Raw genomic sequence first — 26,598 nt, 5'->3', positions numbered from 1 at the left:
GTAATATTTCAATTCACTACATTGAACAAGCTCCAGATGGTGCTGAAGCAAATTTGCATTTCAGGGAGACAACTGCAGCACATGCATGTGATCAGAGACAGAACACTGCTGATTGTGAGAGGAAATGGCAATGGTCCTTCAAAACAAACTCATAAGTTTGATTTAATTTATAAGAATAGATGTCATCAAAGACACAAAAGGCCACCATCGATGCATCCACCATCCAACACAAGTTTGGAAAACTAAATATCCTTCGTAAGATAGATACATTTCATGACAGTTCATGACAAAAAAGCACCTGGGAAACAAAACTCTTAAAAGGTAGAATACCATTTAATTCAAGTTATTAAAACCAAGCAAAATGATTTAAATTGATACTGCGTGATTACCACCTTTTGCATCTGAAGAGGGCTTTATGGATTTGCTACCAATGGTCCCAACAAAATGCCAGAATATTTTGCAGATGAAAAAATACCAGCAACTGGCCACCAAGACAATAAGAGATTGCAGAGAGAGAGCTAAAACTATTTCCCTATCACACACAGCTGAATCTTCGCATCTTGACCATCACAGTAAGATGGTGTTAACAACATAGACTGCTATGTTTGATATCGCAACTCCTGATCAAAAAGCAACTACTGCTTAGTAAACCGAACCATGTGGCTTTGAAACAAATACTTCAAGTCTTCTTTTCGGAGAAGGCTACTTAGTTAGAAAGAGATGGCACCTGCCAAGAACAGTGAAGTAGCTATTGCATTTGATATATAATTCTGTGCTGTCATGATAAATACTTAGTAAGAGAGAGGAAAATGCTGTTCAAGCAGAGAACTGTGCTTGTGATACTGGCTGGCTCTGAGCTTGTTTCTTCCGTGCCACAGCCATGCGCAAGGCCTGAAGAATCATGTTCTCGTTGTTCATGATGTTGTAATTAGTCAGCTTCAGGAGCTTGTTGAAATCTTCTGCTTTCAGCGAGACCTCCCTCGTTGAGTATGGAGAGCAGAAACTGGAGATATCAACCTTGCCCAGTTCCATTTCGGCAGCGCTACGTGACATGCCTGTCAAGGGAAAAGAGGAAGGTATTTGTATAGTCCCAGGGAATTACAGTACTCTGATAGACTATGTATGTCAAGAATAATTTAGAGAGGGCACAGATGTGATTGCTATGTATTGCAAGTGTAGTGCTATGATCTCTGAAAAAACTACTTCTGAACAAAGCCTACTGGAATGTAAAAAAAAAAAAAAAAAGCGTTGCTAAACATCATTCCATTGCAACCAGCACCTTCTACTGGCCGGCTCACAGCACGCCATTTGATGTGGTCCCAGGTGCTCATCTGACCCTGCAGGTTCTTGAGTAGAATGTATACTAATGGTAAAAGGAATAAAGAGATGTATAGGACAGGAGGAAGCAGAATATTAGTAGCTTTGGAAATCATAAAAACAAAGCCTGCATCTCCAATACTGGTCCAAAAGGACACTGACTGTATTAGTTTATGTACTGTTGCTTTGATTTTCCAGCATATACAACCAACGCATTGAACAGCCCAAATAGAAAGTACAGTGGCCCTCCATAGAACCATTCTATACCATACAGGTAATTCTCCCCTAGATCTGACTGTCATAAAAAATGCATAATCTGAAAAATATGCTTTGTTCTACACTCTAAAGTAAACTTTTGGCGAACACAAAAAGAAATTAGTTCCCATTCCTCTACTTCAGGAACACGTTTCCTCTTTCACTGAATTGCACCAAGACTCGAACTAAAATTATGCACGAGATTTCACCTGATTTTGCAAATAGTTTACGTCATCCCATTTTGCAATGTATTTGCTAGTAGAAACAAGCAACCGAAGGATTTTTGTTTTGGGATGAGGAAAAAACACCTAGGGATTAAGATTAAAGTTCATTGGGTCAATAAAATTAGCTGGGTACTGTTAACTTACCAGGTGCTACATATCTTTGGAAGGTGTCATTCACTAGAGGAAAATAAAGCAGCAGAGGAGCTCCTGGGGTGTCTGCACCATCAAACATGTAGCACTCTTTCAGATTCTTCTCGTCATCCTTCAGCCCAATGCTGGGAAATGGAATTCCCTGCTCCGAGAAGTATCTGCAAGCCTGTTCCAGGGGCTGGTCATGGCCCAACAGCAGCAGCATGAGGAATGGAAAAGATACCCAAGATCAGGCTGCTGTCAAAGCCCAGTAATTCATGCCAAGTTGCACAAAACAGAATGATAGCGCTGCACGTCTGGCAATAATGTGAACACCTGCAGCCCCAGGGACTGTTCTTCTGTGGCCTGAGGAGCTATTTGAAAATAGTCTTACAGGAAAACACCCAATATCGAGATGGAAAAGAGAGCTTAAATATGTTCCAAGGCATGTCTCTAAAATGGGAATATGTTTTAGGAACAGAACAGATGAATTCAAAGAGTGTTACACAGCATCATTAATTAAAGGGGAAATAAGTCAGAAAAATTTAGATTTAAACAAGCTAAATTTGTGGCCCAAGACAGTAAGATTCACAATCAAGTTATAGTAGTTTATATAGTAGTATAGCTTTATCAAGTTTATGTAACAGTATAAGTTGTGAGTTGACCCTATTGAGGTCAACTCACAAGATATACTGTTAAATAAACTTGATAGCAATAGCAGGGTTTTGAGACCAACTTACCCATTTCTATAACTCTGAATTTTAGAAATAATATGAGATTTCAAGCTAACATGTTTTAGTTCTCAAAATATAGCGCTGAAAGCGTTCATCAGAAAGCTCATTTGTGATGACCAACTTTGTTAAATTTTCTAACAAAACACCGAAGCACCACCTCAGTTTGTTTCAGTTAAATATTTCTAAAAGACTTCAGATTACAAGAAAGAAATGTAGTGCAAGTTATTCCATATGCTCTTTTTCAGCTACGGTACAGAGACAATTTTTTTTTTCATGTGGCATCACAGTGTAAGAACAGCATTAGATTGTTTTCTACTTGAGAAAATGACAGAACCTTAACCAGTGAACTTTGTGTTTTCTGTGGTGCCCTTTAGGGACAGGTTTACAATTACAAGTATATATTTGGAAGTCTAAATCCGTCGTCTTAGGGATATATATCCATTTTAACCAAATGAGATTTCTGCAAACATAGTAAATGCGTTTGATATCTTGCTTCAAGCCCGCTTCAAGCCCACAATATAAGGAGAAAAATTGTATTTATTAAAAGAGATAAAAATAAAGATGAAGAAATTCTTCACTCACTAGGTTGTTCTTGGACAGTTAGAAAATCACATATTAAAATAAAAAGACAAATAAAATTTCCAATGTTTAAGGAAAATGCAGATTAAATTCAGCATTTGACTCATAGACAAAGTTTTTCCAGCTATATTTTTGCTATAAAATCTTACATATAATTGTAATGGAAGTTGCAGCTCAACCATCACAACTTCATTGTGCTGCTCTGTACTTCACTGGTGAAGCACTTAGGACTATTTCAAAAGTGGTTTGAGAAAAATAGATATTTTCCCCTCTGGGAATTTCCATTCTTATTCTAAGGTTTGGAAACTCCATGTTACTAAATTCCACTAAGTTTCACATTTTACAGACACCTGTCTGAAAGTTATGGAAAGCAAAGGAAAAGCTGTTACTAAACAAAGACAGTTTTGAGACTTCTTACCAAGGTCTGTGATCCACCAGTGTAATTTAAGTGTATGATGACGTCCACTTTCCTCTCTGGTCTCATAAGGGGTGGGCAGCTGGTTTCAAAGAAGAAAGCTGCATCCACCAACTCCAAGTGCTCTGAGTTGCCTCTCAGGTCATTAGGAGAGGTGTCTAGCAAAGTGTCTAAGAGAAAAAGATTCAGAGTTATTAGCAAACTGCAGAAAGACATCTGTCAAGTTAGAAAGCAAATGGAAGGCAAGCTTCCCTCCCATCCAGGATTTTTCCTTTGCTGTAGGATAGCATGCAGCAATCCTCAAGCTCCCTTCAGCCTCTCCACTCATGTTTTGTTGGTCTTTCCAAACCCATGAACTGCACCAAACCTGTGGCAGGTTTTCCATATGCGCAGAGCCCCACCCCAGTGATTTTCATCCCAGTGAGGACTTCCAGTAGCAAACAACCCAAAAACTGAAGAGTTGTGTTACTGGAAGCAAAAGATGTGAGGAGTTACTTTGTTCTCCCACCTCTCCTCTCAGCAAGCACTATCAACTAACCACAAAACCCACTCAGTACTCTTCAGGATGTACAAACGCCCCTTGCTAAACCCCAGCCCCTGTGCCTGCCCCGATGACCGCTGAGGCACGTAGGGAGAAGTGCTGTCCACACCTTTCCATTTTGCGAAATGCTCCTGCTGGATGTACTCGTTGTGCATCTGGAAGCCCCTCAAGAAGTTGTGGTACTTGGAGACGGCTGGGCGGTCCGTCAGGATATCCCGGAGAGCTGTGGAGAGGCCGCTCGTAGGAGTGAACATGCATGTAGCCATCTCGTATGGCTTCTCGGGCAAGTCTGGTTGTTCCTCTAGAGATAAATGGCATAAATGACATGCAATTGAGTTATAACCTCAAGTGAGAAGATGCTAGGCACAAGGAAGAGAAAGGGTCAGTGACTCTTCTGAACCAACAGTAATCGTGTGTTCACAGCTCTCAGCATTGCATTTTTTTTTCCTATGGTCTGCACTGAGTTCTGGTCAATCTCTTGACAAAATATAAAATTACTTTTGTTTTCTGAACCCTGGTTGGCTATGTCTGACTAAAGGAGCATTTTTCTCATAAAACAACATAATCTTGGTAGACATTAAATTCACTCTTCCAAGCAAACAAAACCAGGGGAAATAATTTTATTTATGTATTTGAGGGAATTACTGCTTTTAGATTCCATGTAGGTTAAATCTGAAATTCAAAGCTTATTTATAAAATGAAAAGGAAAATTTGAATATTTCATTTTTAAATTAAATATTTTTACTTTTAAAAAACAATTTGTTCAAATTGGTTTGTGTTTGGCCAGCTGAATTCAACATAAACTTGCAAATTATTCATATAAACCCAAACATAAGGGTTTGGGGTTTTTCTTTCCAGAAATGCAGTCTACAGAATCCTGACCCAAGTCTGTTCACTATGAAATCACTGGCTTTGCTTGAATTTTAACATGAAGATGCTCATAAGTATTTTCAAGGAATGGTCTTTCAGTACAGAGCTGCCTCTCTCAGCTGGTGTAGTAGAGCTCCACTCCATTGACTTCCTTTGACCTCTACTAAATCTTTCCGTTCAGTCAGATTTTGAGGGAGGGATGCACTACGCAGGACAAGCAGATATTGGAAAAGGAAGTGCTCAGGCTTTTCTCTGGCTAACAAATAGTTGACATGAGGCTTTGGCAGAAGTTCTTCTTTACAAGTGTTTTAACACAAGACTTTAGGGACCACCTTATGTATCCATCCCTATCTCCTTTCCATCAAGATCTGTCTGATGGTGTCTTTCCTTCTAGTAACAATCTCACTATTTTACTGACTAGCCAGTGCTTTGCTTATATCAAATCACTTTATTTCCCCAGTGTCTCCCATACCCAGAGGCTGAGAGCACCAGGCTGACAGAAAAACTCAAGGTGTGAGAAATGTGAGCATACCTACCATATCAGAGGGCCCTGGAGGAAGGAGGCCATAAGTCAAAGGGTACTTGAGATTTACCTATTTCAGTCACTTTGTCTTGGGTCCACCTGTGCCAGAAGTCCTCTGAATTGTCAGCTGCATGCCAGGCGTCCAAGAGGTTTTTGGAGAAGATACTACTCCACATGCCTAGGAAGTGGGAAAGGTATAATAAGTAGTACCAATGTAAATACAAAGTTGTTATTTTAAAAATGCCTTCTCTTCCTTCCACAGCTCTTCTCTAACTTTTTTGCATTTCTATCTGATTTTTGCATAAGCCCAGACACCTATTTCAGTCATAGACTTGAGTTAGAAGATGAACTTAATTCAGAAGAAATTTCAAATTATTTTTTCTTCCACCATGTTTTACCTGGAACAATTTTTTTTTGTTGTTTTTTAGAAATTTTACATTGTTATTTTCCTGTTTTAATTTCCTTTGATAGAGAAATATTTTCAGGTGGCTTCTTCCCTGATTCCCTTCATTCTTGCCCTATTTATTTCTTCTCAACATTTCCTTCAGCTTCCACAAAGTCTCATAGATTTCCAACTTGCAAAATATTTTGCAAGCTACGGGAAATGGTGATGCTTCAAAAGCACCCGTGAAGGTACATAACAATTTATTTGTCGGTTTAATCAGAGAATCACAGAATCACTAAGGTTGGAAAAGACCTGTTTCACTTTATCGTAGTCCAAATGGTAAAACCACCTCTGCTAGCTGGGCAGTCGAGTGAGTCTCAGGAGACATGCTGAATTTCAGCTGGCTCAGATACTGAACATGACCCAGTACCTCTGCTGCCACATGCAGAACAACAGGTTGCTGGGGACTAATTTCCAGACTCATTAGTGTTTGCATTAAATTCTTGTCAGTCCCCCAGGCAGGTGAGTCACCTTGCATGAAGCAGATCCGGGACTCAGGGAGCTTCTTCATCAGGCGACCCATGAAGAACTCGCTGCCAAAATCCTCTGCGCGAATGAAGGCGCCGTACTTCAGGAAGCCCACCTCGTACGGCGTGAACTCCACCCACTCTGCCAAAACACACACCAACAACGTTAGCTCTGCTGCTAAAAACAGCCAAGTCACCAGACGTGGAATAAACCTTTCAGGGATCAGCCCTCACAGGCGAGCTGGCTTAGCACGTGCCCTGAGCAACCCCTCCTGACAGCCGCCTCTGAATCAGCTGTTGCGCTGTCTACAGGTTTGTGAAAGAACAATGGCAGGGCTAAGGGAAAAGTTAAATTCCTCTTTCTTTTTATCTAGCAAGTGGGAAGTTTTCTCATGGAAGGAGGACTAGAACACAGATTGACTTCTATTGCTTTTATTGCCTTTAGCCAGCCATGAAAAACATACATTAAGCAAACTTAAAGCTCCTGTGAATCACTTCCTTTAAGAATTCATAGTGTTTCTGAGACATTATCACAGATCTGTGTTGTGTTACTAGTCTGAAGTTAATGCCTGAATATGCAAATTTACATGCCAGGACATCTTACAAAATACTAAACTGTTGCTGTCTATCCCATGGCTGCCCAGTTACTCTTTCTATCTCTGAACAGGACTTCTTCTGTCTTGGAGTGAGAATTTAAAACAGTTCATCATTATTTACAGTATCCCCCATGGTGTATCTCCCGAGATAAAAACATAACTCTTTTTCCAGAATTGAAATATTACCTCTAAAATCTTTGGTGGCAACTTTGTCCTTGACATTGAGGGCAAGGTAGATGGGCAGTGGGTTCTGACCCTGATTCACAGCCCGACGTTGATCAGAGAGTCTGTGGTGGCATTTCTGGATTTGGGGGGAAAAAAAAAAAAACACGAAAAAACAGTTAGCTGATAATCAGTTCCTTAAAGACATCAGCTTATAAAGTCTGAATACGGGATATCATTTTCCTGAATTTCTTCCTAAATTTACTTCCACGTGCTTGAGTAACAGAAGCCGAGAAAATTGTGGGAACAGGAATAACTGTTGTTAAGATAACGAGCCATGCTCTACATTCAGTGTACAACAGTAATGAGTTGCTTCACATGCTATTCTAACTTTGCATTGCTAAATGTAAATGAAAAAATAGGGCACATCTGGGTAATTCAGCTGTTATCACATACATCATCTGTTAAACATATGAGTTCAAGGCGACATATTAATGACCCTTCTAGTCAAGATTTTTTTTTAAAACCATATTGAAAGTTAACATCCACAGAGGAAAAAACCTTGAGCTGTCCAATACTAACAACTTATCTTGTACATGAAATGGAGATGTTGAGTGTACTTCAGCCAAATTAAATTCTAGGAAGTTTTGCTACTTAGCACTGAGGCCAGAAATACAATGTGAAATACGATATGAAATGAGAGTATTTCATTTTATCTGATTCACCTTGACAAAATATAAGCCATGTTTACAGGATTTTAAAATAAAATCAGTTTTTCTCCAGCTATCATCAGTCCGCTAGTTTACATGGAAAATTTTGCTTGTGTCATTACAACAAAATCAGGAACGGGAGGTCCTGAGAGATCAAATCCAAAGTAGCTGAAAGTCACCTGCAAAATCACAGTTTCTGTAGCTAAGATGTGTCAGGAGCTCTGGATCTATGTACTTTCTCAGTACTAAATCACAAAGTCCAGTAACTACATATGGGGCACATCTGCAGTACATTCAAGGTATGACTGCAGCTTGCCTAAATATTGCAGCAGTAGAGACCTAAAAGAATGGGGCCATAAAAAACACCTAAGAATCTCAAAAATTTCTTGGACAGCTACAAAGTTAATTAGCACACTAGTTACTTTAGAGCTAGTCTGAGCATTTCTATGTTACATTCAATCACACTTTAGGCTCCAATGTAGACATATGCTACATCTCCAAGTTATTAATGTAAATAAGTGGTGTTCTGCCTACATACAAAGTACATTGTTATTGGCCAGATGTCTCTTCCTAGGGTTTTAATTTCTCATAATGGTTATAAAGATCAAGTCACCAACTTTATGAGAAGAAAGATGTATAGATGTTACCCCATCATTTAACATGGATTCAATCATGAGCCCCCACAGATCAATAAAAGATGTCTTATGTCCTGCTTGGGTCCTTTGGCTCAGCTCTCTGTAATAGTTCCTCAGACTTCTCAAGCAAAAAGCCCCCATCTTGCACTTGGCTGCTTGCTTCCGAGCTTCGATAATTATTTCTGCAAGATCCTTACGTGACCAATCAGCATCTTCATACAGTTTTGTCATGGTCCTGCAGGCAGGAAACAAGATGGAAAGCAGAAGGAAATGAAGATGATGCTTTTGAAACTGAGAGGATATATTGTGCAGAGCTTTGGGCACTTACTGGTTTATCTTTATGTTACTCTCCTCTTTGAGCTTACTTTGAGCAGAAATGCACGTCTAAAGACAATCAGTCAAAAACCACTTGATCTGGATCCAACACAAGCAGCTATATCAGCTGTCTATGCTGTTTCTGTCCAACCGTAAATAACCATAAAGGATCATTTTGCGTAGGATTAAGGATGTTTGCGCTTCCAATAAAGTCTTCTTTTTTGGTTAGGGATAAGTTACTTCAGTGGCACCAAATGTATGATGCACAATAGGCCTCTCAGGGGTGACCCTGGTGTTCGTAGACCAAAGATGGAAGCAGTAACTCAATAGACCCCTTCTACCCTTTCCAAGATCTAAAACACTAGACAAAGCATGGGATTCACTTAACACAACAAGATCCAAACAACAGTATCAAAATGACTCCTCACCATGTTGTGCCTGACGAGCCACTGATGTATGAAACGCAATCCAGAACACGCAACTTTTGAAGACCCAAAATGCTGCCATACATGGCAGTGAGTGCTCTTATCCCACATCCTGCTGTGGTCACAGCCACTATAGGCACCTGTTCAACACAAGAAAGGGCAGAAAGCATGGGTGGAAAAGTGGCATTAAGGCACACCATGTCAAAAGAAGACAGACATGCAAAAGCAACATCCAGACAACAGTAAAATAAACGTGTAGATTACAGATAAAGCAACAGTGCTCTGTGAGTTATAAATAATACAAGTTGCTAGACATCCCTGTGGGCTATACTAAAATATTCTGGCACTTCAGGAAGAATTTTTAAGAAACACGGACCAAACTCCTTAGTTTGAAGTTCCTCCCAATGATTCATTTGAAAGCCAGGTGGAAATAGAGACTTTGCACATCCAGACAGACTGTTGAGCTCTCCAGCTGAGATCACCCCGCCTGCAAACAGCGCCCTGGAGGAGGAGCTGCTGATGGAGGTCCTCATCTGGATGGAGGTGAGAAATCAGTCCTTATCTCCAGGCTTGAGGGAAAGGAGAGAGAAAAATCCCCCAGCAGCACCTGTCCTGGTTACCTCATGCTCTTGCAGATCTTCCTCTAGATGAAGAACATCCTTCAGCGCAGCAGCAACCACCTTCCTCCGGTTTTGCAGGAAATCCTGTTCGTCGGTGCACAGGTCGAACCCCAGGCGCGCGTCTAGGTTTCTTGGCCTGAAACACAGACCCTGAGTCCTGAGACCAGGGCACAAATATTACTATATTATTATTCGCCATGGTCAAATCCAGCTATGCTTGTGTGTGTTTACAGGCCAGTTTGTGGACAGTATAATGTAATAAATGTAAAAGAGCAACACCACAGACAGTCTTCTGCTAATTGCTGTAGCTGCTAACAAAAATGCAAATGGGAAGACAGAGCAGAACATGACATACTGTCCTGGTATGGTAACAAGGTTCCTACAACACACTTCTGGTTTTATTTGCTCATATAATTCATTTTTCAAGTTTCGGTAGTGCCTGCCGTATGTGCCTGTAACTAGATAACTGCTGTCGACAGGCACTGCAGTTGATGAGGGAAACGGCTACCATGCCTTGGTGTTATGTTGTTTGTATAATACAGAAATATTATTTCTTTGTGGAGCTGCTCCCTCCGTCTGTGGGCGTAATAGCGCACAGAAATTGAGATCTACTTACTGAGCTGCACTAACAGCTTGGAAACTCGGAGGAAAGGGGGCCCGTGATTTAATTCTCCATCACTGAAAAAGGAGAACCTGGCAAACAAAAGCCTGCAACCCAAAGGCGAACACATCTCCGTTTAGGACTGAGCCTGCATGGACCCCTGCTGATTTCAAATGAGCTTTGCGTAGGTGCCAATGTCTCCCAGTTACAGGATCAGGTCTTGCTGGAGACTCACTTACCATTCATTTGCCTTTGTGTACAAGTCAATTGTCCTGTCCTGAAAATCGCAATACAAACAGTGTAAGCATGCTCAGGTCATTAATCCTGTGCCTTCCTCCCCCACTCCATCTACGGGCTGAGTTTCACTATCTTGGCAGTCAGCAATGCAGCAGCAGAATCTGGCCAGCAATGGTCTGGGTTGTGAGAGATATAATGAGCTCCAGTACAGTCTGGGTTGAATAGAAGTGGGCCATTCACCCAAGCCAGGTGGGCTTAAGGCCCCTCAGCTTTTCATAGCTAAACACCTAGTTTAAACTTCATTTTCTGGGAAGGTCATTGAAAGCTGGGCATCTGAACCACAGGCATATGGATGTTCTCTGTTTTATCTTCTGCTTCAGGCTTTTCCTTTGCAAATCTAAGTCTTAATTGTCATATCCACTACTGTTAACCTCGCATACTATGTTGATGAACATATTAGATATGTCCTGAGGAAATTAGTTTAAACTCAGAACAGGGTTGAACAGCATGCCTGGAACCACATGCAGAACAAAAGAAAAAAAAGAAATATATTGCATAGTTGCAGAGTGACTGTAATTCACACCTTACACCATAGCATGCATCGTGTCTGACAGGAACTGAATCACTGAACTCTAAGACTCTCATCACCCACCAAACTGAATGTGTGTTGGGCTGTTTTCTATTAAGAAAGACTTGTTCTCACCTCTGCTATTGTTATTTTCTCTTGTATAGGAAGCGAGTTCAGAGATAGAGTCACAGACTCGTTCATATCCCTTTCATTTTGACTTGATATAGACTGGAAAAAAGGGTTAAAAAAAAAATGACGACAGTTAACTATTATACAAAAAGGGGGAAACAAGAGGTACAAGCAGTCTCCCCTGCCTCACTTACATACATACACTTACCAATTCCCTGCATACACAGCCTTGCACACACACTCAGGTCTTAGAGGTCTCCAAAGAAATCACAGCAAAGAGCCAGGTACGCGTTAGTGGCAATTACGTACCCTGCTGAGCCGCCTCCGCCGCGGTAGAGCCACGGTGAGCGCCGACTGGTTATACTTGATGTAGTGGAACCTGGCCGGGGAGGTCGGGCAGAGGCAGGAGCTCAGCGTGTGGGTCTGGGTTCCTTCGTACGACCCGTCCACAGTTAATGCAAACTTTCTCTCTGAAGCAAAGGAGATTCAAACTTAAGTTCTTTAAAAAATGTGGTTTGTTTCTTTGCACAGTAATGTAATATATGTTTTTCTTAAGTAATGACTTCATTTTGATACCCAAATTATAGGATAAATAAATAGACTCACTTATCTGAGCCTTTGGGTTTTGGATTTAGAGCTCATGTACAGAACATGCCGTATAGTAACCATTGCTATAGTACCACTGCAATTCCATATATACTGTAATTGCTAAGACTACTGCTCTCTTCATTAGGTAGTGATTCACAGCAGATAACAGTTCAGGGGGAAAAAAGCGCTCTGTCCTGAAAGTCTAAAATTTTTGAAGTACCTCAGCAATAAGACAGTATGTGGTACTAAAATATTATTCTGATATCATAATAAGGTATTTTGAAAATTTCAGACTTGGAAGAAACTTATTTTTTTGTAGCAGAGCACAGTTCTCCTTGCAGCCAGTAAAATCTCAGTCTCTCTATCATGTTTTCCTTTACTTCAACCTGTAATATTTCTTTCTAAATAATTTCTAGCACTTACAAAAATAACGTCTGGTGGTTTATGGCGTTCACATAATAAAACTCAGCTATGTCTCTTCAAGTAACTGAAAAATGGTCTTTATATAGAGTGGAATCAACCCAGGTTCAAGATGAAATATACTCTGTAAATCCACATACTCAAAGGTATATAATCAGCCTTCAAAAGAATTATCCCACTCAAGCATTTTCAGCTACATCTAGCAAACTTCTTCACTGTGGCAGCTGAGCTCAACCGGATCATCTACGTGCTTAAGCAGCTTGCCAGATTGAGGCTATCAGGAGATGTCAGAGTGAGATGTTTTAAAAATTGTGTAGGAGATACACAGGTCCACAAGCATGGACTCGACATGGTAGTGATGCACTGCTTAAAATGTGCAAAAAATGTCTTTGGTAATATACTGTGTGTCTTGTGTTTCACCTAGTGGCATGTTTTATATTGTTATGCCTAAAGAAATTTTAAGAATTTAAATTGATAAAAGAGGCCCAGTCCTGATTCTGCCCATTTTCTTTGTCTCTGAATCCAGAAACAACAGGAATTAGCTCCAGTTTAGGACTCAAAAAAATTCAATTCCCTGCACGAATACTTTGGGAAACTATAAACCAGTGACAAGATGTTATTATAGTGGAAAGTATTTTCTGGGGAAACCAGACTACATGCTCATCACACCACATTCTGTAATAATCGGTATATTGTTGACCAACAACAGCCACAGGTCACTGGCACCAGTGAGATTTTGTCTTGCATCTTAAATAACTTTAAACCAGGGTGTTTAAGTGTAAAACACTGAGCGCTTTTCCCACAAAGTGGCATCCAGATTTGTTCCATAAGTGAGCAAAAGACTCACCAGTACTGTCCTTCTGCAGCCTCCCGCCGTTCACCTGCACCTCCAAACAGGAAACTTCACGGGACTGTAAGAGACAACCAGGGAAGGAGAAAAAGGCATTTGCTGTCAGCAGAGCTCTGCCTTGGCCGGTCCCTTGGGCATGTGCGGGGCGCAGGGCATGCACCTCAGGGGAGAGATGGTGCCAGCCTATAACCCCCCTACCCGGTCTAGGGAGGTGGCCTTGGGCTTCCACATGGGAAATAACAGATGGTGTAGAGATGAGGAAAGAGAAGGGATCTGCTCACTCCCACCTGGAGGAGCAGCCCTGCAAGGGGCTGGGGGAGGACCGGCCGCAGGGGAAGGCTCCCCGAGCAGGGTGCTCAGCCCGGCTCTCCCCGGGCAGACGGAGGGATGTTGTCCGCCTGAGCCCAGCTCGGTTTGGGCAGAGGCGAGCGCTGGTGGCAGCTCACAGCTTTCACAGCTGCAGCTTCTCCCAGCGTGAGTCACTAACGGGGACCACGTGGGAAAGCCAGTGCCGACACCATCTTTAACCTGCCTCTCGGCCGATGCTGTCATGCAACCGTATGGAGCAACTGCCCAGTACCTTTAATACTAGTTTTGCAATAAGCATTGCTATATGGCAGGGAAAGGATTATGAAATAAAAATTACCACTAAAACTCCATTAGTAACAATGTTTTCAGGAGGATCCGGGCTAAAAGACAAAAAGCAAAACAATTAATTCAAAACCGGCACACTCTTTTTTCTGTTGTTTGTTGTTGGTTTTTTTGTTGTTGTTTTTAACTCTTCTTTAATCATTATTTCATTGTCTTTATAAGTCTGTCTTTGGACAAGCAAAATGGGCAAACAGCATTAGAAATTCTAGCTGGACATTCAATCCAATTTGCCTCTCACAGGCTTGAGTCCAAACTATTTATGAAGATCTGCCGGAGGAGCTCCTCACTGTGTCCGACAGGATCATTTTCTGACACACTGAAGCAAATTTACACAGGGATAGCATAATTACACTATTGCCCTGTATTGCTCAGTTCAAACCTGGGGGATCAGATCTGAAAAGCTGGTGAATTCATTCAAAATGCCATAACAAAATAGGAAAAAATATTACCATTTACCATTTAACAGCAGCCCTAGGACTGATTTACGTGCCCACTCTCTCCATTAACTGTACAGTCAGCATAGAAACCCAGTAAAAAAAAATTTTTTAATCTATTCCCACAACTAAACCAAATTCCATGTATCATATTCCCACATTCTTATGACAAAGCAAACATCTGAGATCCCACAGTAAGGAGGAGCAAGAGAGGTATGAAACTTAAAACTTCCTCTGGTGCAGAATGCCCCTTGCAGCCTGGTGAGCAGCAGCTATCAGGGACATCAGCATCCGTGCTCGCTTCTCCGTGGGTCTGGATGCCCGGCATAGATGCACACAAATCATGCACTGTCATGCACCCCTTCTCCATTAAATGCCCTACACAAGCATTTCTTGAGCACCCAAAGTTCCCCTCTACTTTATTCAGATGGTGACAATGTTAGGGGGCTGCAAGTGTAAACGTTGTGTCAGTAACACCTTGTCTCTGGCTTACATTTCTGTTGATCGCCTCTTTGACCTTACGCACCTGCTCTCCATTGTGAATTCAACCTCCAGCTCCTCTTTTCCCTGCGAAAGAAAATGAAGGCAGTCACTGCAGGTTGGTCCTCCTATGAAGAGAGGTACCCTACAGGAATCTGTGCTCTTCAGGGGTCTCTATAAGCCAGTGTCCACCTTTTGTTACTGCACATGCAACAGGTGTAATTTTCTTCATGTTGTTTCTGTTATACTCCTAGTGTCACACACTTTTAACGTCATATCCATTATCTTAGCAGACTCCTACTTTAGACCTTGCAGGACAAATGTAATACGTACTGCAGGGCCTCTTGGTGGTTGCTCCCCCTTTCTGCAGTTATAGAATCACCCTCCACTGCTTCACTGCAGTTCCCCTTTCCCTTCCCCTCCACACAAACTCTCACACTCCCCACTGATCCTCAGCATGAGCGAAGCTGGATTTCTCTGGTGCACCCAAATCATCCTGCCCCTCTCCCAGCCCTCACCCACAGCCTGTGCAGACAGGTCTGGTGGCACGCTTGGGCATATGAAGCCCAGGGTGTTCTGGAGGGTATACTTTGGTTTGGGGGAATCTGCACACGTAGACTCATTGCATGCTCAGACTTCATCTTTGTCTTTTGTAATTGCCTCCCCCTAAGATTTCCGTCCTCCTTTGCAGGTTTTGGTGCAACTCCCATTATCTTGTCACCCTCCTAGCACAGAGACCCAGCCTTTCCAAAACAGGTATCAAATCAAATCAGCACTCAAGTTAAGTATTTCTAGGCCTAAACACTGCCCTTAAAAGTTCAGTATAAAGTTGTCTCAACCATATGAAATTGAGACCTGCTGAAAACCTCACTTTTTTAAATAGTTTGGCTACACAAGTGTTATGTTCATTTTCCAAATAAGCTGAATGCCACATTGGGTTTGCTGTTTGTGACTGCAGATCACTACTTTTATATTAGCAGAACGTAACACACAGCTCAGAACCACCACCTCCAACTGCAAAGAGATGCCCAAAACTATTTGGGTAAACTCTTGATATTTTGACATCAAGGATAGCAACCAGACAATCAAGTCCAATAACGTTGGCCAACTCTGTCTATAGAAGCAGCACCCAAAATTTGCCATAATTACAGAAGCAACACTGGGCATCAACCCCTGAAACAAATGGACATACTCAGATGGCTAAATGGACAGTAAGAAAAGCTTGTATATGAGACACATGAGAGGAAAGCTGAGATAACCACATTCTCACCTGACCACATCCCTTAGCTTTGTCCTTGAATTTTATCCATACCTGTGGATTCAGCTGGAAACATAGCTGAATGTTTTCTCCAAGCTGGATTTTGGAGACATCAAAGAAAACAGTGAGGAGATGGTCATCTTGAGTTATGTTGTCCTCGTCACAAACTTTTAGCTCCAGAATGTTCTGGGATTAAAAAAAAATATATATATATATATATATATATAAGGTTTAACAAATGTAATATCATAACATGTTACAGATATTTCATTTTAGCTGAAGGAATCTGGGAAAGAAGTTCAAGAATGAAAAAATAGAAATTTTGCAGTTGCTCTCTACAGACTGTATTGACTATGCAGACAGATACAGTTTTATCCAACCGTTGAGAGATAAATAACTACAGTAAGAGAGTGTGAATACTTTGTAAGAGAGCTCAGAAAGACCCACGGAGTGGAAGGGCTCTATGGTAGGTTTGATATCTGGTAAGAATAGCTGTTGGGGATAGCCATGTTCCTACCTTAACCTGGCTCTGGATCGTGAAGTGGAAGGTTTCGTTCCACGTTGGGTTCTTGCTGTTCTGGACTGTCTTGGTGCGGAAATGCTGCACTGAAGCTGTTGGCAGGCTCAGGCTTACGTAGCAATCGGACTGGGTTACTGTTGAAGAGAGGGAAAGCATGAAAGCAATGGACCAATAAAGCACATCTAGTACCCCATAAGGTGTTGCACTGTATGAATTTTTAAGCTTCGTACACAGGACAATATGCAGAACACAGGCCAGGATGCTAGCTAAGGTACCATCAAGGCAGTGCTGGACAACCAGCTTGCTTTACTCTTGTGAAAGCCCAGGAGTTTGTTGCTCTTGAGAACTACTTCTTTTAATGGCTGAAAAAAAATAAACATTCAAAATACGCAGTTACATTGCACTCCTTTTCAAAGAGATACATAGCCAAATTGTCCATCAATATCAGACTTCAAAGGTTTTAATGCTGAAGAGCCATCCTTACGCACAGGGGCATGGCAGTCTCGCAGGGCTGGGCACCGTGGACGGTCTAGCTGCCTCTCGGCAACACGAAGCAGATAACATTAGCAGCTGTGACAGGGGCTGCCAGGTGGACAGAGCCCAGCTCCTACACACCGGGCTTCCACAGGTAGGCGTGAACATGCCTTAATGTTTCTGGGGTAGCTCTGGCTGTAAGTTCCATCTTGGCTGCTTTCCGAAGCATCCTTTCGTTTCTCCAGCATGCCTGGCTGCTAATGCGGCGGAGGCAGGAGCTCACTGAACTGAAGTTTCCCATGAAGCCCCATTGCTGTCACAGAAGGCAGGTCTTCCACCAAGGCACCTGACCTCACTCTGCTTTCCTCCCTTTTGGAAAGTTAAAGAAGGGAACACGCACGCACACCATAGAGTTCAACAACAGATCTTTCCAAGAAAAAAATTCAAGAAAAATATTTTAAAAAAAAAAATCAATAGCCTGCAGAGATGAATTGCATTTAATCCTCTGTGAAGTGGATTAGAATGAGCACATACAAGAAAAGTTTGATGGTATTACATTTGCTTTCAGAAGCAGCTGTCCTGAAGTAGAGTTTTTGCCAGTAAAGCTGTAAAAAAAAAATATTGCTTAATGCCACTATTTTCACCTGCACCTCTGTGCCTCAGTCAGAGGGATAAAGGTATTTGCAACACTTGATGTGCAGGTGAAAGCTTGTCTGTGCTTCCCAGCACAGAGCAAGCTGACGTTGCTTCTTTGCACAGGATTGCATTGCTTTGCTCTTTCAATTAGAGGCGTGTTCAGGTCATAAAGTTCACCTGTGAATTTTAATGTTTCCAGATGTAGGGAGGGCAGCTTTAGTGTTTTTATTTTCCTTTCTCAGCTGTAGAGGCCAGTTATAAAATTTGGCTTCCCACCTAAGTGCCATCGTAGCCGAGGGATGTTCAGGCCCAAAGCTTCGGTATGAAACAGGGGTTAGCAGCAGCCTGCAGTGCTTACATAATCAACAAGCACTTTCATTCTGAGGTCAGAATAATCTGCCTTCAAATATGTTTTGTCATCGTTATTAGGAAATAAAAGGCAAATGTGAATCATGAGATTAACAATCCCATGGACCCACACTCAAAAGTCAGGGATGACCACCCTACAGAACACGATCTGTTAGTTAGGGATGACAGCCTACACAAGTGCCAAAGATAGCATGAGGGACTACTGCCCATAAATTCCAATCCCATCATTAGCATTATATTTCCTCTATTTGTAACACCACCTAGTCAAGCATTCCTGCCATTGCATAGCAGACGCACGTTCATCTGAATAGACTAAGGTCTTGTCCCACTTAGTTTTACCAGTAGACCTGACTTTAGGAAACACAGAATAATTGACTTGGCCCTTTATTGCACTCCGTGTGTAACTGAAGAATTAACAAAGCCAGCCTTTTTTTTTCCTGACTCCCCTGAGACTTAAGTCATCTTTGTTTGAGTAACTCTGAACAAAAAAAGGGTAACTTTGACTGATGAAGGTAGTTGTGGTATATACAATGACATAGAAATTCTAAAAAAATATCAAAACACATAGCAATCACCTGAGCTTTTAACAGTCCTAATAGCTCCCAAACTTCTGTGTCCATACAGGAAATGTCCATATGAAAATCTTTTTTGGCTCTTGGGAAGTCCAGACTCCTATTATCACAGACTGCTGTCCGCTCTTGTCCCCACGAGGAGGAGGATCAGAAGGACCCAAATGCGTAAGTCTGTGAGTGATCCAAAGTTTATTTCATTAACATTTCCCAAATAGCAACACATGCTCTGACTACATCTGCTGCAAAGAACAAAGTAGCATTTCAAAAGTCCATCAGTTTGCCTTTTTTCTCCTGTAAGTGATCACTGCACCATATCATACACCTTTAAGAAAAAACTACTTGTTTGTTAGACTAGTTAGACAGCAGAGCCCTAACTTCTCATTTAGATCTTTGACTTTCTCTGGGGGACTTCTGTCACAGCCACTAAATAAGCATGCTTCCCTCTTCCCATCTGCAAAATGTGTTTGTACTTCAGAGGTGTCCTCTGAAACCTAATTACCTCTTGTTCACAAAGTATTTTCCAGGTGTTATCAGGGAGGCACTTAAAACACCCAGGAACCCTTTTTTTTTTTTTTTTTTTTTTCACACATCTCAGATACCTCAGGCCCATATTCTGCCCAACCAGCTCCAGGCACAAGCATATGCGAGAACTGGAGCTCCACAGCGTATCCTGTGCCCAAGCCGGTCGGTCACGCCGCAATATCCCATTGCCTTGTATCAAGTGCCTCTTCATGTATACGTACAAGGCTCCCATTGCCAGCCACACGCAAGCAAATCATCATTACCTTGGTACGTAAGCCTAACCACCACCTAGCTACGGTGATTACGCTCACACATGGTACACACAGCCGAGCTTTCACAGCAGCAACCTGTTGTGTCCCTCCCCTGGACCACAACACATGAGCAACCACCAAACATGCTTGGGGTGGCAGCCGTGGTATCACTGTGGGGCAACATCCTGCCAAAAGCAGGCGTGGCAGCAGGTGTTTATGACAGCACGGTCTCTTCGTCCAGTTATTACACTAAGTTTCTAATTATCTTCCCGGATAGCAGCAGGACTGGATCTTAATTGTGCTTTACCATTAGAAAGCATTACAGCGACATGACCCATGCTCAGAAACACCGTAGCCCCAGCACCACACTGCATCCCAGACAAGGGCAGGGCACCAGCTGTTCTGGCTCGAGCTAAAATCTCACCTGTCTCCTAGACAGCTCAAATTCAAAAAGGGCTAAATGAAAAAAATGTAATTTTAATTCTACCTCCTTTTTTGATGTTAACCGACGCAACCTCCAGCCCATGTGTAACCTGGGCAGAAACCTCGACATCCTCCTCGTCTTGGACTACCTTTAAGTGCTCACTTTGAGGCTATTTCTAGAGGGGTGTATTTTTTCACAACTGTTAGGGTATAGTTTTTCTTATTGTGCTGAAGGGATCCAAACCAAGAATGTGTTCTCAAACACTGTTTGCCCAGATCATCTCCTTGATCATGCCTCCTCCTTACTTCGTACCATGGCACGAAATATGAACTATCACCACCAGCTAAGAAAAGCATTTTTCTTCTTCCTCCCACACTGTGGAGCTGAGCAGAGATCTGGCTGAGGGTGGGCAGACAGGCAGGCATTGCTGTTTTCTAGAGTGCAGAACATTAGGCAATTTAGATCACTGGAACTTTTTATGTTCTTTTTTAAATAAGAACGTGGGTCACTTCTGTGAAAGTAAACATCTTCCTTCTCAAGGCCCTTCACAGTCAGACTATCAGAATTCATTCAGTCCTGGGGGATCAGTTCCTGCCTCCAGGGAGCATTTGACATTAATGTCCTAATCAGCTAAACTTCAGTAAAAAGCTTTCACACTTTCTCTCACCCTGCCCTTCACGTTGGGTGGAGCACCCTACAAGTATTCCTAAAACAGTATCACTAGTCTCATTCACATCCCTCCTTAAAACATCCCTTTGCTGAGATGTTACTAAATAACCTTACTGGTTTTTTACCCCCTGTTTTCTCCCTTGTCCGGCTTTATCAGTCCACATCCTCTTACTTTATAATGAGATTTCAAGCAGCACCTAGAACAATAGGCTGTTGGTACATAATTGTGACTGCTTAAATGGTGAAGTAAGTAATATATAACAATGAAACAATAACAACAGTGTAAGAACAAAACACCGGAGGAAGTCTGTGGGTTCCTGCAATAAGTATCACATTGGACCATAGTTCCTCAAACAATAATGTATTTCACTGGCTATATTTCTTTTCAAGATCTCAAGGGCCTTTCATGAATTGATCTTATATATGGCAGAACTGCTACTGCAATGCTGTAAAATACATTTTTTGATAAAATGTAAAACATACTTAATTTTATAAAATATTGGACCCCAAATAATATAAGCCTTATATTAAAAAAAGTCCAAAACTTGGACATTTCCAAAATTAACAACTCTAATGTAAAAAAAAAAAATTCCATAAAAGCTTCAACAAATATAATTTTCTTACTAAGAAAATGCTGAAGAATATTTTTAACTCTACAACCGTCAAGGTCCATTTAGCCCAGGGCCCACAGGCAGTGTCCACTGAGGCCTCTTGGATGTTTTCAGGAAGCAGGGAATCATGGCTTAAAATTGCTGAGCTCAGTGTCCCCATCCAGTTGCTTATTTTTACCTTTTTGTTTAACCCTTAGCATTCTGTCATTTGTTAATTCCATTTAATGGGGTTTTTTCTCTCCAGTATCTTGTTCTATAGACCCTTTGTCTTTTTTGGGAAGGATCTTTGGTCTTGTTAGTGATGGACATCAGTGCCAGAGGAGAATATGCCTCTTATTTAGCAGTGGGTATCTAAGGAAGAGTATAAGAGCGCAGGCATCATATAATGTTCTCTCAGTCCTCACAATTTAACATTCAGAGACTTTCTAAGACAACCTTCACTGGATTTTTCTTCTATGAACTTGTCTATTCTCCACCTGGAACCCACGTAAGCTTTCGGCATCCATCATCCTCTGCCGTGGGGAGTTCCCAAGCTGAACCACACGCTGCAAAAAGACAAGTCCTTCTGTTTGTTCTGCAGTTATGGTGATTGCCCAAGGACTGTGAGAGGCTGAGCTTGAAATTTTAAATTCTCTGCAGAGAAAGCCCTGTTTTTAAGGGTGGGTTGGATTGGTGCACATCCAATTCTCACCCCATTAGGGAGTCAGGATGCAGATGGGGCACACACCCAAATCTGGGAACTGGCAAGTGTTCACAGGTCCAGGAATATCAAGAGCCCCAATGAGCCCGATGGGGACGTGGGTGTGCCCAGTGGGAAGGGAGAATGTGGAGAACACAAACAAGGCACTAAATTCACAGGTGGTATCAATGACATCAGCTATGCATCAATACGTAAGTGGAAATTAGTGTTATAATTTACACACTGATGGATCAATGGGAAGAAGAGACAGAATAGCGCAAGGGTACTTTAAAAAGATTCAGGGTTTAAAAAGCAGAATGAAACAATTTAAATTGTCTTAGGTGAAAATACTATCTTATGCACTGAACTTCCATCAAAAGTCTTCTATTATCTATTCTGTGGGAGATGTTAGTGAGGTTTTGAGAGTCTATTGTTATGGCTTAATTTTCCCAACTCCATTACCTGGAAAATGGAGCAGATAGATAGACCAATAATGAAGTTAACCTGTGGCACCAAGTTGGAGACCACCTAAACACTAGATGAGTGTTAAACACAGTGATCCAAAAATTCTACAGAAACCTAGTGTATGAAGGGATCTTGAAAGGAGAAAATAACAAAGTGGGATTCACTTCAGAAACAAAAGGGTTGGTACAACTGGTGAGAGATAGAAGGAGCTGATTTAAAATGTTAAAAATCTGTAAGATGACTGAGAAATCGGTAACACTTGCCAACTTGTTCTATCTAGAAAAGTTTGCAGGAAAAGGAAAGTGATAAAAACAAAACTCGGAAGAGGAAGAATGAGGAAAAAAAACAAAACATTTTTAGTAAAACAGTACTGTAAAGAAGTCTACATCACTGGTGATGGAGGCCCATATGCTTTTGGGTTTCCTAAGGCTGTGTCAAGCCATCTCTAGGGAACTGTAAAGATGACCGAAACAACTCAACAATATTCCCTCAGTTTTACACACAAACCAGCAAAATTTTGTAGAAGTGGTACATTTTTTTATCTTAAGCCTCCCATTTTGCTGCTTCTCAGTGAAAGTCACATACAATTACCAACATGCAATTTGCACTAGCTTTTACATTGCCAGTGGGTTTAACTAGAGGTTAAATTAATTTATTAAAACATTTGAAATATAGGTTTGTTTTATATGATAAAGAGCGTGTCATTGAAATACGTGAATTCTACAAGTCTGGCTGCATAGAAAACTACATCCTGAAATGGTTTAAAAGCAGATCTTTCTGATAAATGCCAGTGACAAATTTTACTCTCAGCAAAATCAAATGTTACTGGAATTAAGCAGCTGTCAATCAAAAACAGATTCATCAATTAAGCGTAAGCAAGGCAGTGCCATGACTGGTATGATTTTCTTTTCCTACATGATGGAAGTACCCAACAAGCAAAGCATTCACCTTTTGCAACTATTGTTTTTGTTTTGTTTATGCAAATTTTTTTCCCATCAATATTTTGACTATTACTACCATTTCAAACAGATGACAGCTTGGCAATGTTGGCGGTGAATGTCTGTCGTTCTGTTTTGCAGGCAACATCCAGTATATGCTTCACAGTGTAAGGCAGGACAACCTCAGCCTGCAAAGCCTGTGCTGCGGCTTTACTGCTGCTCCAGACCCTGTGCCACGCTCTAAAAGCACCTCTGTCATTCAAACTGCTCCTTTAAGGAGCTTTACGGGCTGGTGGGACATGTCTTGGACTGGGAAGCAGAAATGCCTCAGCATTTCGGTACCTCTCCCTTGCCCTAGAAACTTTCTAGTATTGGGAAGGACAGCATCAAAACATAGGAAATTTCCTTCAGAACAAAAATAGTTTCAAGACAAAAATAAAAAACATTGATCTAAATGAGAAAAAGGTGGAGAGGAAGTTTGGTAAGCTCATTATCATGCAGATGGTTTAATAGAACATAATTATGTGAGGAGATATCTAAGGGCTGTGGTTTTCCACACCTCTTTCTTTCAGTTCAGAGTGCACCTTCAAGCACACCTTCAAATAGGTTTTAGCTGTAGCAAGGGATTTCTCTCCAGCCTATAACTGAGCTTCAAATCTCCTTTCCACACTTTAGAAGCAGTCCAGTGGGAAGGTTCATACAGACTCTTCTTCCCCATACATTCAGCAACAAGAAAGTATCTTACTTCTCTTCAATAAAAATCGGAGTGAGAAATTCTTCGTCATATACCTTTGGTCTCTAAAGAAACTATAGCAGAACTCAAAGCAAATCACTTTGGAAAGGCCCAAACAAATGTCTTGTCTTGCACCATTTTAACTGAACAAATTTAGGTTGGTCTGGTTCCTATAGAAACTTTCTGGATTCAGACCTTCTTATTTGTGTAAATGAATAAACGCAAGACAATCAGCCATCTTCTCAGATTGGAGGTGATTGTCAGTCACACGTTTTTTCCTAGTGCTTTGCAGTTCAGATATTTATGGAACTTTAATAAACTTATCATTCCTGGGGATTTTGTAAAAATAATTAAGAATAGAAAAAGCGAACAGTGTGAGCCCTTAGCTAAGCTTTGAAACATGGCAGTTTCTATGGATGAATCAAATTTGACAGTCATGAGAGGTGTCAAGTATGCAGTCCTGAGCTCACATAAAATATTCTGTGATAGGCCCAGGAGTGCACAGGGTGAACATTACTGTAAGAAGGAAACATAGAAAGAAGTGCCCCATCTAAACTTCTTATTGCAGTCTTCCCTATGAATAAACCCCCTTTCTTTAGAGATTCAGATGTGAAACATTTTATGCATTCTGTGCAAACAACTTCTGAACTACAACTGGTGGCTAGACTTCAGCGTTACACTGGAAAAGATACAAGAATAAATAATACTTTCTAACTATGCTACCTCATCTTCAGCATACCACACTCATGCATCTTCTCTCTCTCTCCTTTTATAAATACTCTGTAGTGTTTGTGACACTTGGTTATAGTCAGAGTAGCTTTACAAGCATATGGATGCTCCAGGGGTATAGCAAAGATACTTACACAAGTCTGCTTTCCTGGCATTTTTCATCCGTATGATTTTTACAGTGAGCAAGTTGCATGGAGAGGGTTCTGCCTGTTGAACAGCATACAAAATGCGTGGGATGAGCACATAGAGAGAACAAACAGAAGTGCAATCAGAGATAGCATAGCATTAAGTGTTTCAATTCCAACCATCCAAAACACTTCTGAACTAAGATTCTTCCTTGTGCATTGTATTCTCCTTCTTCCCAGGTTTGCAGCCAGATATGGCCAGAGACCCAAAAATGTACATTCAGTCACAGACCAAACCTCTGATGTCTTCCGTTTTCCATTCTGAGGAAACTTGTGGTAACCCCAACTTGAGGTGTCTGACTGTTACAACCCAATCACAGAGAAATGTATGATAGTGAGCCTTGCTATGTTATTAATACAGTTGACACACATCTTGGCCTGTGCAAACTCAAAGGATGTCATATATATCCACTATATTTCACAACAAACAGCAGACAATCTAGCAGGACAGGAATTAGTAACGATACCGTGGTGTAACGATGCTGCTCGTCAGCAGGTTTATAGCCATATAACTCCATTGTTAAGTTTAATGTAGAGCAATGCTGGCTCTCAGACAATGAGGACTTGGAAAAGTGCCTTCCAGAGACCTATCCCAAAATTCTCAGAAGGGGGGAGTGAAATCAACAACTCTAATTATTTCTCTCTGAATAATTCAGCTCATCCAACTTCCGTTAAGCAAAGGTCACAGGAAGGTATCAGTGGAAATCTTGGGAAACTACCTAAACCTAAGTAGTTATCAAAAGAGATTTAACAAACCTGCCAGGGAACTGGTTTGATTTTGTCATCCTCTCTCATCCTAAGCAAGGATCAGACCAGCATGGCACTTAATCAAAAGTATGGGGGCTGAAGGTGAGGTACTTTGTTCCCTAGATAATTGTCTTTTTTGAAGGAATAAAAGGAGGAAAAACTGCACATTTAATGCTCTAAATGACAAAAAGTACCCACCAAAACCAACCAAAAAAAGCTCAAAACCCCCTTAAAACCATAAACAAACAAACAAAAAATCCCAACAACCAAGAGGAGCAAAACAGAAAGAGCAAAACTACGTAGTGATGCAACAAACATATAAGAGACAGTTCATGCACACTACTTATAGAGCAGGGAGTATCACTGCAATGAATATGTAGATCAATATATAACAGTGTGTCACCATTCATTCCCTTATGCCCAAAAACTCCCACAATTTTTAAGAAAGCTTTATTTAACACCTCTCATAATACTAGTTTCCTGGCTTTCCCCATGCACTCACTGACATTAGCGATACCTCCTTATTTTTCCTCAGTCAATTGCTTTGCCTAGCCCAATTGGATGGAAGCAAAGGACTACAGCAATGTACAAAAAGATCTCTTTTTGTTTGTTTTTTTTTTTTAATTGGGGATTTTCAAAATATTTTAATTACTGCAGCATTAAAATCCTTGCATTCCTGAAGGCCAAAACACAAAGTAGGCACAAAACCCAGGCAGAAGCCTCCCTTTGCTCTCAGCCTTGGTGCTGAAGAAGAAGTCTCAGAGCTGAAGATACAGGAGGTGGAACACCACCTCCCACAGCAGGTCCCCTCTGCCACCAAGGTGCTGCCTGCACAGCTCATCGCAGAGACACCTCTTTCCTCTTCTTACCTGGCTCTTACTGTAGAACAGCCCCAT

General features: G+C 41.3%; 1 protein-coding gene across 1 annotated transcript; it reads right to left on the bottom strand.

The window, feature by feature from the left end:
• Positions 1 to 816: 816 nt before the first annotated feature.
• On the bottom strand, positions 817 to 26,598 carry LOC104257317 (cytosolic phospholipase A2 epsilon). The gene is made up of 20 exons (XM_009812047.2): positions 26,572 to 26,598; positions 24,905 to 24,977; positions 16,696 to 16,832; positions 16,233 to 16,364; positions 14,967 to 15,007; positions 14,002 to 14,044; positions 13,353 to 13,416; positions 11,807 to 11,967; positions 11,504 to 11,596; positions 10,803 to 10,840; positions 9,963 to 10,119; positions 9,346 to 9,482; positions 8,615 to 8,837; positions 7,282 to 7,396; positions 6,504 to 6,641; positions 5,658 to 5,765; positions 4,304 to 4,495; positions 3,657 to 3,823; positions 1,941 to 2,124; positions 817 to 1,055 (listed from the first exon to the last, which is right to left on the bottom strand). The coding sequence occupies exons 1-20, from the start codon at positions 26,596 to 26,598 to the stop codon at positions 817 to 819; spliced, it is 2,469 nt and encodes an 822-aa protein (XP_009810349.1).

Source organism: Gavia stellata, chromosome 7 (assembly GCF_030936135.1).
Source record: "Gavia stellata isolate bGavSte3 chromosome 7, bGavSte3.hap2, whole genome shotgun sequence".
Lineage (NCBI taxonomy): Eukaryota > Metazoa > Chordata > Aves > Gaviiformes > Gaviidae > Gavia > Gavia stellata.
Note: the sequence above shows the minus strand (reverse complement) of the source record. Positions and strands in the feature narration are given on the sequence as shown.